The following is a 14108-nucleotide window of genomic DNA, read 5'->3' as shown; positions in this document are numbered from 1 at the left end:
CTCAGTGTCACAGCCTGTCTCCCTCCTGATGGCCATGACACCTCTCTCAGTGTCACAGCCTGTCTCCCTCTTGCTGGCCATGACACCCCTCTCAGTGTCACAGCCTGTCTCCCTCCTGATGGCCATGACACCTCTCTCAGTGTCACAGCCTGTCTCCCTCCTGATGGCCATGACACCTCTCTCAGTGTCACAGCCTGTCTCCCTCCTGATGGCCATGACACCTCTCTCAGTGTCACAGCCTGTCTCCCTCCTGATGGCCATGACACCTCTCTCAGTGTCACAGCCTGTCTCCCTCTTGCTGGCCATGACACCCCTCTCAGTGTCACAGCCTGTCTCCCTCCTGATGGCCATGACACCCCTCTCAGTGTCACAGCCTGTCTCCCTCCTGATGGCCATGACACCCCTCTCAGTGTCACAGCCTGTCTCCCTCTTGCTGGCCATGACACCTCTCTCAGTGTCACAGCCTGTCTCCCTCCTGATGGCCATGACACCTCTCTCAGTGTCACAGCCTGTCTCCCTCTTGCTGGCCATGACACCCCTCTCAGTGTCACAGCCTGTCTCCCTCCTGATGGCCATGACACCTCTCTCAGTGTCACAGCCTGTCTCCCTCCTGATGGCCATGACACCTCTCTCAGTGTCACAGCCTGTCTCCCTCCTGATGGCCATGACACCCCTCTCAGTGTCACAGCCTGTCTCCCTCCTGATGGCCATGACACCTCTCTCAGTGTCACAGCCTGTCTCCCTCTTGCTGGCCATGACACCTCTCTCAGTGTCACAGCCTGTCTCCCTCCTGATGGCCATGACACCTCTCTCAGTGTCACAGCCTGTCTCCCTCCTGATGGCCATGACACCCCTCTCAGTGTCACAGCCTGTCTCCCTCTTGCTGGCCATGACACCCCTCTCAGTGTCACAGCCTGTCTCCCTCCTGATGGCCATGACACCTCTCTCAGTGTCACAGCCTGTCTCCCTCCTGATGGCCATGACACCTCTCTCAGTGTCACAGCCTGTCTCCCTCTTGCTGGCCATGACACCCCTCTCAGTGTCACAGCCTGTCTCCCTCCTGATGGCCATGACACCCCTCTCAGTGTCACAGCCTGTCTCCCTCCTGATGGCCATGACACCTCTCTCAGTGTCACAGCCTGTCTCCCTCTTGCTGGCCATGACACCCCTCTCAGTGTCACAGCCTGTCTCCCTCTTGCTGGCCATGACACCCCTCTCAGTGTCACAGCCTGTCTCCCTCCTGATGGCCATGACACCTCTCTCAGTGTCACAGCCTGTCTCCCTCTTGCTGGCCATGACACCCCTCTCAGTGTCACAGCCTGTCTCCCTCCTGATGGCCATGACACCTCTCTCAGTGTCACAGCCTGTCTCCCTCTTGCTGGCCATGACACCCCTCTCAGTGTCACAGCCTGTCTCCCTCCTGATGGCCATGACACCTCTCTCAGTGTCACAGCCTGTCTCCCTCTTGCTGGCCATGACACCCCTCTCAGTGTCACAGCCTGTCTCCCTCCTGATGGCCATGACACCTCTCTCAGTGTCACAGCCTGTCTCCCTCCTGATGGCCATGACACCCCTCTCAGTGTCACAGCCTGTCTCCCTCCTGATCGCCATGACACCTCTCTCAGTGTCACAGCCTGTCTCCCTCCTGATGGCCATGACACCTCTCTCAGTGTCACAGCCTGTCTCCCTCTTGCTGGCCATGACACCCCTCTCAGTGTCACAGCCTGTCTCCCTCTTGCTGGCCATGACACCCCTCTCAGTGTCACAGCCTGTCTCCCTCCTGATCGCCATGACACCCCTCGCCGGCTGCCTCTGAAACAGGAAGACGCTCGCTGAGAATGGTGCCCTTTGACTCGGAAATATAAAAAGCAATATCGGCGGTGTAAAGATGGCGGTCGGCCCAGTGCGATCGGCGGCGGCTCCAAATCCCTACTGACCGCTGGAGACAGGCGGGAGCGGCAGCGGGAGCGGGAGCGGGAGCGGCCCCCTCGGCGAACCCGGGCCATAATCTGCGAATCGCGACAGGAGGCCGGCAGTGAGGCGGAGGAAACGTGAGCTGATCAGGAACAAACTAACACCCGGTACAGTTAGTGGTACCAGCCCCCCCGCTACCGGAATTACAGTAATATCACCCCCCCCCCCCTCGGTATTGATATCACCGCCCCGTAATTACAGTAATATCACCCCCCCCCCCCCGTACTGATATCACCGCCCCGTAATTACAGTAATATCACCCCCCCCCCCCCCCCCCGTATTGATATCACCGCCCCGGAATTACAGTAATATCACCCCCCCCCCCCCCCCTCGGTATTGATATCACCGCCCCGGAATTACAGTAATATCACCCCCCCCCCTCGGTATTGATATCACCGCCCCGGAATTACAGTAATATCACCCCCCCCCCCTCGGTATTGATATCACCGCCCCGGAATTACAGTAATATCACCCCCCCCCCTCGGTATTGATATCACCGCCCCGGAATTACAGTAATATCACCCCCCGCCCCCCCCGTATTGATATCACCGCCCCGGAATTACAGTAATATCACCCCCCCCCTCCCTATTGAAAGCACCGCCCCGGAATTACAGTAATATCACCCCCCCCTCGGTATTGATATCACCGCCCCAGAATTACAGTAATATCACCCCCCCCACCTCCGTATTGATATCACCCCCCCTCCGTATTGATATCACCCCCCCTCTCTGGTATTGATATCACCCCCCTCTTGTGCTGTTAGTGAGTTCACCCCCCCCCCCCCAAGTAATGTTAGTGATATCTTGGTAAGTGTCAGGCTCGGTGGCAGCACTCCCGCCTCTGAGTCAGAAAGTCGTGGGTTCAAACCCCACTCCAGAGACTTCTAGGCTGACACTTGGGAGTGCTGCACTCCCGGAGGTGCCATCTTTGGAACGAGACGTTAAACTGAGGCCTCGTCTGCCCTCTCGGGTCTACGTGAAAGATCCCGTAGCACTATTTGAAGAAGAGCGGTGGAGTTCGCTGCCGTGTCCTGGCCAATATTTATCTCTCAACAAACATCACTAATAAACTGAATATGCGCTTATTTACCTCTCTGCTATTTATGGGACCTTGCTGTGTGTAAATTGGCTGTCGCGTTTCCTACATTACAAGATTGACTACACTTCAAAAGTACTTCATTGGGTGTAAAGCACTTTGGGACATCCGTAGGTCGGTAAAGGTGCTATATAAATGCCAGTTCTTTCTTTCTTTGTAATATCGTACAGCTAATAATATTATCCCCCACCATTACTGTTAGTGATATCACTGCCCCAGTACTATAAGTGATATAATTGCTCCGCGGTACTGTTAGTGCTTTCATTGCCCCACGGTACTGTTAGTGATATCACCCACCCTCGTACAATTAGTAATATCACCCCCCCCTTCCCCAGTACCGTTAGTGATATCAATGCCAGTTAGTGCTGTCACCCCCGCCGTACAGTCGGTGCTGTCACCCCCGCCGTACAGTCGGTGCTGTCACCCCCGCCGTACAGTCGGTGCTGTCACCCCCGCCGTACAGTCGGTGCTGTCACCCCCGCCGTACAGTCGGTGCTGTCACCCCCGCCGTACAGTCGGTGCTGTCACCCCCGCCGTACAGTCGGTGCTGTCACCCCCGCCGTACAGTCGGTGCTGTCACCCCCGCCGTACAGTCGGTGCTGTCACCCCCGCCGTACAGTCGGTGCTGTCACCCCCGCCGTACAGTCGGTGCTGTCACCCACCCACTCGTGGTGTGACATCATGCCCCCCCCCGCCCACCAGTACTGTTAGTAATATTACCTCCAGCTGCTGCTGTTAGTAATATCCCCTCTTCCCCCTCATATTGTTGGTAATATCATGCCTCCACCCCCGGTACTGTTGGTAATATCAACCCCCACACCCCCCAGTTCTTTTGATAATATCCACTGCCATACTGTAAGCAATATCACCCTCCTGTACTATTAATAATATCTGCCCCTTTCCCTCTACTGGAGAGTAATGTTGGTAATATCAGCCCCTTAGATACTGTTGACAATGTCATCTCTTGGTACGATCACCACCCCCCCCCAAACTACTGCTGGTAATATCATGCCCCCCCCCGACTGTTGTTAAAGTCACCCCTGCTGGTACTGTGGTGATATGACCCCTCCCCCAATACTGTGAGTAAAATCAACACCCCCCCCCCCCTCCCCGAGGTACTGTCGACAACATCACAATCTCTGGCCCTGTTAGTAATGTCACTGGTGTAAAATTATCCCCCTAGTACTGCTGATAATATTACCCCCTCTAGCACTGTTGTCTGTGTCACCTCTTCTGGCACTGTTAGCAGTGTCACTTCCTCTAGTCCTGTTAATAATATCACCCTCTGCTCTGGCATAATTGGTGATATCACCACACCCCCCAAGTTCTGTTGGTGATATCAAGTCCTCTGGTAACGTTAGTAATATTACCCCTGCTGGTAGTATCTCCATCACTGGTACTTTTGGTTAAATCAACCTCTTTGATATTGTTGATAACATCACCTCCACTAGTGCTGTATATATTATTATCACTTTTGAGAATATTGCCCCCACTGGTACTGTTGGTAATATTTCCCTCTCTATCGCTGTTTGTAATATTACCCCTGCTCTGGGTATTACCCAGTTGTAACTGTTGGCAATATTGCCCTTACTCTGGATCCCATCACTGCTGTTACTTTTGTTAATATTACCCTTGGTTTGGTTATTACAACTGCTGTTACTGTTGGTAATATTACATAGAATCATAGAAAATAGGAGCAAGAGTAGGCCATTCGGCCCTTCGGGCCTGCTCCGCCATTCAAAATGGTCATGGCTGATCGTCTAACTCAGTACCCTGATCCCTTGATCCCTTTAGCATTAAGAAATATATCTATCTCCTTCTTGAATATATTTAATGACTTGGCCTCCACTGCCTTCTGTGGTAGTGAATTCCACAGGTTCACCACCCTCTGAGTGAAGAAATTTCTCCTCATCTCGGTTCTAAATGGCATACCCCGTATCCTGAGACTGTGACCCCTGGTTCTGGACTCCCCAGCCATCGGGAATATCCTCCCTGCATCTAGTCTGTCTAGTCCTGTTCGAATTTTATATGTTTCGATGAGATCACCTCTCATTCTTCTAAACTCTAGTGAATATAGGCCTAGTCAACCCAATCTCTCCTCATATGTCAGTCCTGCGACTGGTATACGAGGACACCCAGGTCTCGTTGCACCTCCCCTTTTCCCAATCTGTCACCATTCAGATAATAATCTGTCTTTCTGTTTTTACAACCAAAGTGGATAACCTCACATTTATCCACGTTATACTGCATCTGCTGTGTTCTTGCCCACTCACCCGACTTGTCTAAATTACATTGGAGCCTCTTTGCATCCTCCTCACAGCTCACATTCCACCCCAGCTTTGTGTTGTCTGCAAACTTGGAAATGTTACATTCCGTTCCCTCATTCAAATCATTGATATATATTGTGAATAGCTGGGGCCCAAGCACTGATCCCTGCGGTACCCCACTAGTCACTGCCTGCCACCCGGAAAAAGACCCGTTTATTCCTATTCTCTGTTTCCTGTCTGTCAACCAATTCTCAATCCATGCCAGTATATTCTCCCCAATCCCTTGTGCTTTAATTTTGCACACTAACCTCTTGTGTGGGACCTTATCAAAAACCTTCTGAAAATCCAAATACACCTCATCCACTGGTTCTCCCCTGTCTATTCTACTAGTTACCCTCTCTGTTATTGTTGATAATATTACCCCCACCCTGGGTATTACTACTGCTGTTACTGCATGTAGTCTTGTCCCCGTTTTGAGTGTTACCATTATTTTTTTTCTCAGTTCTACCAGAAGGTGATGGATACGTTGTCTGAAAATCCGGGAGCTACTTCGAACCTGCGTGGTGCTTACATCGAGTTGTTCCTGGTTCCAGCTGTGGTGGGGGTTGTCACCGCGTTGCTTTTTATGCACAGAACCTGCCAAGCCGTAAGTGTGTTTGTTGCACTTACCTATTTCTCTATAGTGAGAAAATTTAATAACAAAATCAATGCATCAAAAGGCCCCGGGGACGGTTTTTGATGCATTAGAATTTGAAAAAAGTACGGCATTCATGTGATCCTTACATTGAACTACACATTAACCGTCATTGTTGTGCTTTCTTTTTAGATCAAAAGCAGAAGGTACTTGGGTAAGTCACTTAACGTTTGCATGTGTAACGTTCTTATGCAGGTCATTTGCACTGTAATATGATCAGTCCACTTGTAAGATGTCTATATTTTGAATTGTTATTTTTTTAGGGAGAGAGAAACAACTTGCAGTAACAGTTTCTCAACTGCTTGATGAGAAATGCAAAATTCTTGAAACACTTAGTGATTGTACGCAAAAGGTATGTGCACCAGTTTCTGCTGTTACGTTTTTCCTGTTATTTGCAAACGTGCTGAATTGCCGCTCTTATTGCATACTACAGTGTAACAGGTACCGTCAGAAATTATCTTAATGCAAGCAAAAATTGTTTAATTTGTGCTTGCTCCCAATACTTGTTCTCAGTGCAAAAAAGCACCTTCCATAGGGAAGCCCACAATCCCTATGATTTGAAGCTTAACCGTACGTGTTTGGTATAAGGGAAATAACGTCACTTTTGAAACACTTTTCCCTTAAATTTTCTACTAGATTTCACTGTGGCTCACGTCATTTCAGAAGACAAATAATGACATAACCTCGGCGTCCTATTTGACCCCGAGATGAGCTTCCGACCACATATCCGCTTCATCAACAAGACCACCGACTTCCATTTCCATAACATCACCCATCTCCGCACCTGCCTCAGCTCATCTGCTGCTGAAACCCTCATCCATGCCTTTGTTACTTCTAGACTTGACTATTCCAATGCTCTCCTGGCCGACCTCCTATCTTCCACCCTCCATAAACTTAAGCTCATCCAAAACTCTGCTGCTGGTATCCTAACTCGCAACAAGTCCCACTCACCCATCACCCCTGTGGTCGCTAACCTACATCAGCTCCTGATCCGACAATGCATCGATTTTAAAATTCTCATCCTTGTTTTCAAATCCCTCCATGCCCTTGCCCCTCCCTATCTCTGTGACCTCCTCTAGCCCTACAACCCTCTACAATCTCTGCGCTCCTCCAATTCTGGCCTCTTGCGTATCCCCAATTTTAATCGCTCCACCATTGGCGGCCGTGCCTTCAGCTGCCTAGGCCCTAAGCTCTGGAATTCCCTCCCTAAACTTCTCTGCCTCTCTCTCCTCCTTTAAGATGCCTGTTAAAATCTACCTCTTTGACCAAGCTTTTGGTCACCTGTCCTAATATCTCCTTATGTGGCTCGGTGTCAAATTTTGTTTGATAATGCTCCTGTGAAATGCCTTGGGACATTTTACTACGTTAAAGGCACTATATAAATGCAAGTTGTTGATGTTGTTATGTTAGCCACACCAGACAGTTTTTGTAGCTAGATGATCAAATGGGTTTATTCACAAATAGATATTTTCAGAAGCAAGCAGTATAGATAATGAACAGTTTAATACAGAATCAGAAATCTGGAAGTTCACAAGGGATTAATCAAGGAAAGCAGTCAGGCAAGCCATTTTTAATTCTTACAAAATTTGAGGTGAAATACTTCTCAGGAAGAAAATAGGCAATATTGTTCCTCAACAAAAGCAGAATGCAATTATGTAAGTATAATTCATCACCGTGCTTCATGGCACGACAAAAATCAAACTACTTACATATGACATGTGCCGGGATTTAATAATCATATCCCTTTGAAGAATAGGCATATAGGCAGCATTGAAAGTTGGCTGAATAATATATCTTTTATATATTAAAATCGGTATGTTGGGCCCGAGTTTTGTTGAAAACCCATTATAAGTACCTGCAAGTGGTCCTGTGTTTGGTGTTTTTTTTCTGTTAGAGGTGTCACACTTCCTTGTCACAGCTTGTGACACACATTTATAACTATTATAGTAAGAATATATCACCGTGGCTGCACAATTTGGCCACCATGTTCCCACAAATGACTTAAAATGTTTTCTGATTTTTTTTCATCTGACATTTTTTTAAGTAACTAAAATTTCTACTGTACAAAGTAAGGATTTAAATTAAATAAATTCAAAAATTACACATTTTACAGTGACATGTTTACATTTATCCATTGAATTGGCTTTTGTGTCTTTCAATGCCTTCATTAAAGTTTTTACTTTAAGGCCTTAGCCGCTCCCAAAAGCCTGGGCTTGGGCTTAATCTTTTTGCCAAGAACTGTGACTCTCAGCTGAATTTGGATAGTGCAGTCTGAGTATGTGTAATGTACCTAATTTCTCAGGATGTACAAGTCCAATTTAGTTAGCTGATGGATTATTTTTCTTAACTTGTAATGATCCCAGATTAACAGCTGTGGTGGTGACAGAACATCCTATAATTATCTCACCTGATTTTGACAGTTAGAAAATGTAAACATTCTATTTGATAACACAGGCAGTGACAAGAGTATTTTTCCTCATCCTAATTTGTTTTTTCAATTAAAAAAAGTTTAATTTTGAAGGCTGTAATTACCACCTGTGTTTTCTTGATAGTAATTATAATGTTTACATTTTCTTATAGTTGTTGGAGAGATAGACAGACACAGATACATATCCAGCAACCAATCACAAATACCAAATTCAATGTTTACAGAGATCTCTTAGATAATCACAAACTAGTGTTGCCACAAGCAGGATCCTCCACTAAATGCTGTCAGGCCCATACCGTGCCCCTCCCTTCACTTCTGATCACCAGGAATCCACTAGTGAGCCAGATTTCCCATTCAGCTGTAAGTTGTACCAAATCTCATGTTCACCTTGCACATTTCTGCCAAACCTCAAATTCCTGCTCCACAGTGATGCCGGATCAAAGGACCCTCCATGATGCCAAACTCCAGCAGTGCAATTGCAGTACTGTCCAACTTCAGTACTGCCATCCCAGTTCTGGTGAACTTCAGGACTATTCTTCAATGCTAATAATGCCTAGAACTGCTCCCATTGTTACCAGAGCACAGGATTGCTCCAAGTGCAGTTGAACCCCCTTCCCAGTACTGCTGAATAGCAGATATCTACTTCCAATTGGTGCATCTTGCATACCATCTTGCTGTGTATTTCAGCTTTAAAAATGGGAAATAATAAAAATTAAATATATATAAGTTAAGGACTGTATATTAAATATAAAAAGCCACTCATTTACAGTTTTTAAGAGTAGAAATTTAATCCCCAAAGCACCAGTAAAAATTTATTTTATTTAGTCATCGTAACTCGCCCCTATTTTATGAAACAACAAATCATTTGACTCCCTTTGAGCAATGCCATGGGAGTTCTGCTAGGCAGATATTAAAATCGCTTGGTGGGTCACTGAAATTTGTGCAATACTGGTCACGACTATAGGTGGTGCTGTGATAGGTAGTTTCAGCAGAAGTCACATGACATTGTATACCAAAGCACCACCTGCTGTCCTGTATATTGGCATTTATCCATTTAGCATTGGGTGGCTGCAACAGTGCAAATGACTTCTTACCGGAAAGGCTGAGTATAAGCCTAATTCGTAAGTGTTTCATGAGAGATGAATTGTCTTAATATACCTTATCTAATAATATTTGTCACTATTGATACACACACTTCCTTATGGGGAGTGGAAAAATGCTTTAATGAGTGTACCTCCAGTACTATGGCATGGTTGAATTAACCCTGATATTTTGTTTTTGCAGTTGTTGAATTAAGTTTTCAGCTTGCTGTTCCCTTACCTGTTTAGGAAGCTAAATCCCTGGCATTGATTGACTAGAAACCCCAGCACTAGCCTGTGATTTTCATGCCCACCCCTCTTCCCCACAGTTCTATTGACTGGCTAACCTCTGCCCCTGCTGAGCCTGTCAGTTTTGTGTCAGATATGGAAAATGTGCTGTGCATCTATACCCACTGGTTTGAAACTGCTCAAACTTATTTCACTTAGTTTCCTTAAAGCCAGCAGCCATCAATCTGGGCTGGATACAAACCTGATCCCTAAAATGAAAGGACAATATGCTAACGCATGCTCTTGGTATGCTATTAATGTGTTATTTCCCTGGGCCACAGAACTGCTGAAATTATTATTTTTTTAAATTGGGGGGGGGGGGGTTACTCAATGGAAACCGATTCCTACATATGTGCATTTTGGGTCCATAATCAGATACAAAGAAGAAAGCAGTACCTTCTTTTGCATATGCATTAAAGCTCTGGTTGCGCAGTGCATCCTGGGAATTGTAGTCCTTTTATAATCCAAACTCCTGTGCATCCTCAAATTTTAATGAAGAAGGAAATGCTTTGGAGGTTCAACTGTCTTGGAAATTGTAGACTTTTTATACTGGACTGCATATGTTTTGTTTCCTTATATTGGGGTCTCGTATCAGCCGGCTGGGGGAAACAGGAAATGCTGGGAAGGAGCATGTTGCTCGTGTCTAAGATGCTCAGAGGTCTGGGGGGCTGTGTTGTTATGTTTGGGAAATGGCGAGGGAGGCAAGTTGTTGGACCAACTTACCTAATTAATAGGTATGTTTCTGATATTTGGCATTTTTGTATATTGTGTGATATATTTAGGGGTATGTAGTGGGGTGGCTGAGGAACTGTTATGGCAGCAGTGTCTGGAGAATTTTTTTAATTGGAATGTAACTGGATGGAATTTTTTGATGGAATATGATTGGGATTGAAAGTGAAACTTGGGAGAGGTTTTGCACAATGTAATTGGTGAGATAAGAAAAGCATACACTTAACCAAAGAGGGAATTTTTAAAAAAAACAATTAACCAATGAGGAAGAAGAAAATTGATAGACTTGCTGGTAACAACATAGACAACAATTACAATGTGGATGTAAACAGATATAAGGAATGTTATTGTGAACGTAATATTTATTTAGAAGCAGTTTTACCAATAAAGTGCTAGTCAGTTTAAAAAAAAAATTTGATTATGGGATACAGCTGCTTTTAATGTTGCATATATTTGGAGTGCTATGACATTTTTAACTCAATTAGTTTATCACAATTTAGTATCCAGAAGTGGTTTGAACTGTCTCAGAATTTTTCCATATATATGAAAATAAATTAAGATCCATAATTTAGCACAATTGTCCTCATGTTTTTAGTACAAAGAATTTGAAGCTTCTGTAAAGAATGTTGCTGACGTAAAAGAATCAACAGAAACAAGGACTTTGCATCTTCAGGTAAGAGTACTATGAAATAGGGTTTCAGGAAAAATATTTGGTTAAGATTGCCAGAAGAGTGCGTATGATGGATGATGATTTGAAATGGAGTGGTTAGGACTGTGACCCAAAAATCTACTGATAAGTGGAGTTCTGAGGGGAACTGTTCCTCGTTCCTTCCTGTTTACGTTCTCTGTGAACAATAATGGGCGATTAATATGTTTGTAAAACTAGCAGATCTCCTGCAGCTTAGAACATAGGAACAGGAGTAGGCAATTTAGTCCCCTTGAGCCTGTTCCGCCATTCAGTGAGACCATGGCTGATCTGTGACCTAACTCCATATACCTGCCTTATCCCCATATCCCTTAATACCTTTGGTTAACAAAAATCTACCAATCTTAGATTTAAAATTAACAATTGAGCTAGCATCAACTGCAGTTTGCCGAAAAGAGTTCCAAACTTCTACCACCCTTTGTGTGTAGAGGTGGGACCGTGTATCTGGCTGATTATGTTGCCTGGGATCTCGAGGGTTGGAATGTGGGGAGACTGAGGCTTAAATCTGGAATAGGATTAGAGGAGTCTAGCTAGAGTATTCGTGGTGGCCTGCAAGGGAGGGAGCAGATGTGGAAGCAGATGGGACGTTGTGTGAGGGAGAAAATAGAGGTGGAGCTGGAGTACAAATGGGCCCGGAGGGAGCACAAAAGGGTTGGGAGCTGTGCTCAGGCTCCTTATAGCACATCTGAAGTTTGTGGAGGCCCAGGCACATCTGCATCAGTGTTCCATAAATGGAAATGCAGATTTGTGCAGGTAATCTTCCCAACATTTAGGAGCATATGATAATTTGCTCATCTCAGAATTTGCAAAATTTAAAGCAACGTGATTGTCGAACGCTTCCCGTTGTCTAGACTGGATAGGAAGTATAATTATGAATTGGATCTTGGGGATTATTTTTTGCTGCAATATCTTCTTGCTGCAATGTGATAGGGCAAACATTTTTTAAGTAAAGAGGTTTTATGAAATCTGATTAGTTATTTTCTACTTTCTTTATTTGCTAATAAGAAAGGACTTAACCAATGAGGAAGAAGAAAATTGACATGTTCAAAACAGACAGAACACACAGAAGCTCTATAGATTGCTGATGATACCATGGGTTTAAGCCAGTTGACCAGTGATAGGGCAATTGATAGTATTCAAAGGAATATGGATAAACTAAAGTAAATGCATAGATGGAACATAGTGTGACTGTAAGGTACAAGAAGTACGAAAGGTGTATATAATGGATGAGTGACCATTAGAAAAGGAGAAAGATTCGGGTGTAATAATCCAGCATTCATTAGGGTAACCAGTTAATCCAAGGCTAGTCCTTTTGTAACCCAGTTATGATAGGCACTGAAGCATGGGCATATGAGCACATGGTTTCATATGCAACCTCCCAAGTAATGCCTTCCAGCAACAGTCATCCCAAGTTCAGAGTTTTCTCATCAGTTATACAGCTGCGATCTTCCTTCAGCACCATGGAAGGATCTACACAGGACAGCTTGTGACCTGCTCACCACCTTGATATTCTAAACTAAAAATTCTGAATAGTCTTCATAATTTGAAGTAGACCTAATAGATTTGAAATTTAGTTTTCAATTTATTTTGCCTATTTAGCATTTTCATAACCTCCTGGCTTTTTTTTAATTGTGGTTTTTCCTTTATGTTTTTCATTTCATTATTTATCCATTTATTACCAACTGATTTCCTTCCCTTAGAATCATATATTTCAGCCCATGCCAATTGGAACTTCCATCAATAACCAAAGAGAAAGAAGTAAAGTGAGATGTTTGTGATTAGGAACACAAACATCGTGTTTTATAGATTTTTAATATGGAAGTTTTAAAATAATCACTCTTCCCTATTGCTGATTTTTTAAAAATGATTTTCCTACTGCTTGTATAGTTTAAAAGAGGCTCAGTTTTGTATGCTGGTTATATTAGAAGATCGAGATCTGATTGCTGCACTAAGGATCTGACTAGGATCTTTTTATGATGCTAGTTCCAATTGAAAGGCCCTTATTCTTATTTTTCGATGGTGACATAAGGTGGTCTAATAAGGTTTTAAGACTAAGTGTTTTTTTGATGGGCTATTCTGTACAGAATACAGGTGGTATTTAAGACCAACTTCATAATATAAACATTTTTTTTAGGACACATATGCCAAGTTGGATAAGTCAAATGACACTCTTAGACAAACCATTGATCAGTTCACACAAGATTTAGAGAGAGAAAAACAAACAAGATCACAACACAGTAATTTGGTATGTATTGACTGTACATTTTAACTTTTTTGTTTTAATCCACCATAAATAATTATGTTTAGCTTACAGCTGTACAAATATAGTTGTCAAATGTGTAAAGAAACATGGAGATATAGATCCAGTGCAGGTTTAATTGCAGTTTTACTGCTTGCAGATTGCAGAAATTCAAGCAAATTTAAGTGCTCTGGAAAATGAAGCTCAAAATCTCAAAGTCCAAGTGGAAGAGGTAAGGGGTACAACACGTGATTAAACAACACTGCCTTTTTGTTTACAGTGTGGCAAAAAAAACTCAATGTCTGTTTGTATTTTAAGGCTAAAATTGAATTAAAAGGAATTCAGATTAATGATGGAAGACATCAGGAATCCTTCCAAGCTGCAAAAGAGGAAAATTATCACCTCAAACAAAGCAATGAACAGGTGTGACTGAAATATTTCTCATCAAACCTTTCATATCAACTCCTATACAATATATTCCCTGAAAGATGTCAGATGATATTGTAAGTGTACTGAGTGGGCAATGAGCTGTGGCAACTGATAATGTAATGGCAGTGAACTGGAGATGAGTTTAAGGGATAGTTAAAATATCATTTATTTGTCTTGATC

General features: G+C 44.2%; 1 protein-coding gene across 3 annotated transcripts in view; it reads left to right on the top strand.

The window, feature by feature from the left end:
* mia2 (MIA SH3 domain ER export factor 2) overlaps positions 1-14108 on the top strand; it is a 56295-nt gene that overhangs the window by 19130 nt on the left and 23057 nt on the right. For all 3 annotated transcript variants that reach the window (XM_067991497.1, XM_067991498.1, XM_067991499.1), the window contains exons 7-13: positions 5839-5982; positions 6163-6184; positions 6294-6382; positions 11150-11227; positions 13395-13505; positions 13660-13731; positions 13818-13922. In XM_067991497.1, coding sequence (XP_067847598.1) covers positions 5839-5982; positions 6163-6184; positions 6294-6382; positions 11150-11227; positions 13395-13505; positions 13660-13731; positions 13818-13922 — 621 coding nt within the window. The remainder of the gene's footprint in view (positions 1-5838; positions 5983-6162; positions 6185-6293; positions 6383-11149; positions 11228-13394; positions 13506-13659; positions 13732-13817; positions 13923-14108) is intronic.

This window comes from Heptranchias perlo, chromosome 10 (assembly GCF_035084215.1).
Source record: "Heptranchias perlo isolate sHepPer1 chromosome 10, sHepPer1.hap1, whole genome shotgun sequence".
NCBI lineage: Eukaryota > Metazoa > Chordata > Chondrichthyes > Hexanchiformes > Hexanchidae > Heptranchias > Heptranchias perlo.
The sequence above is the reverse complement of the archived record's forward strand: the minus strand, read 5'-3'. Positions and strand labels throughout refer to the sequence as shown.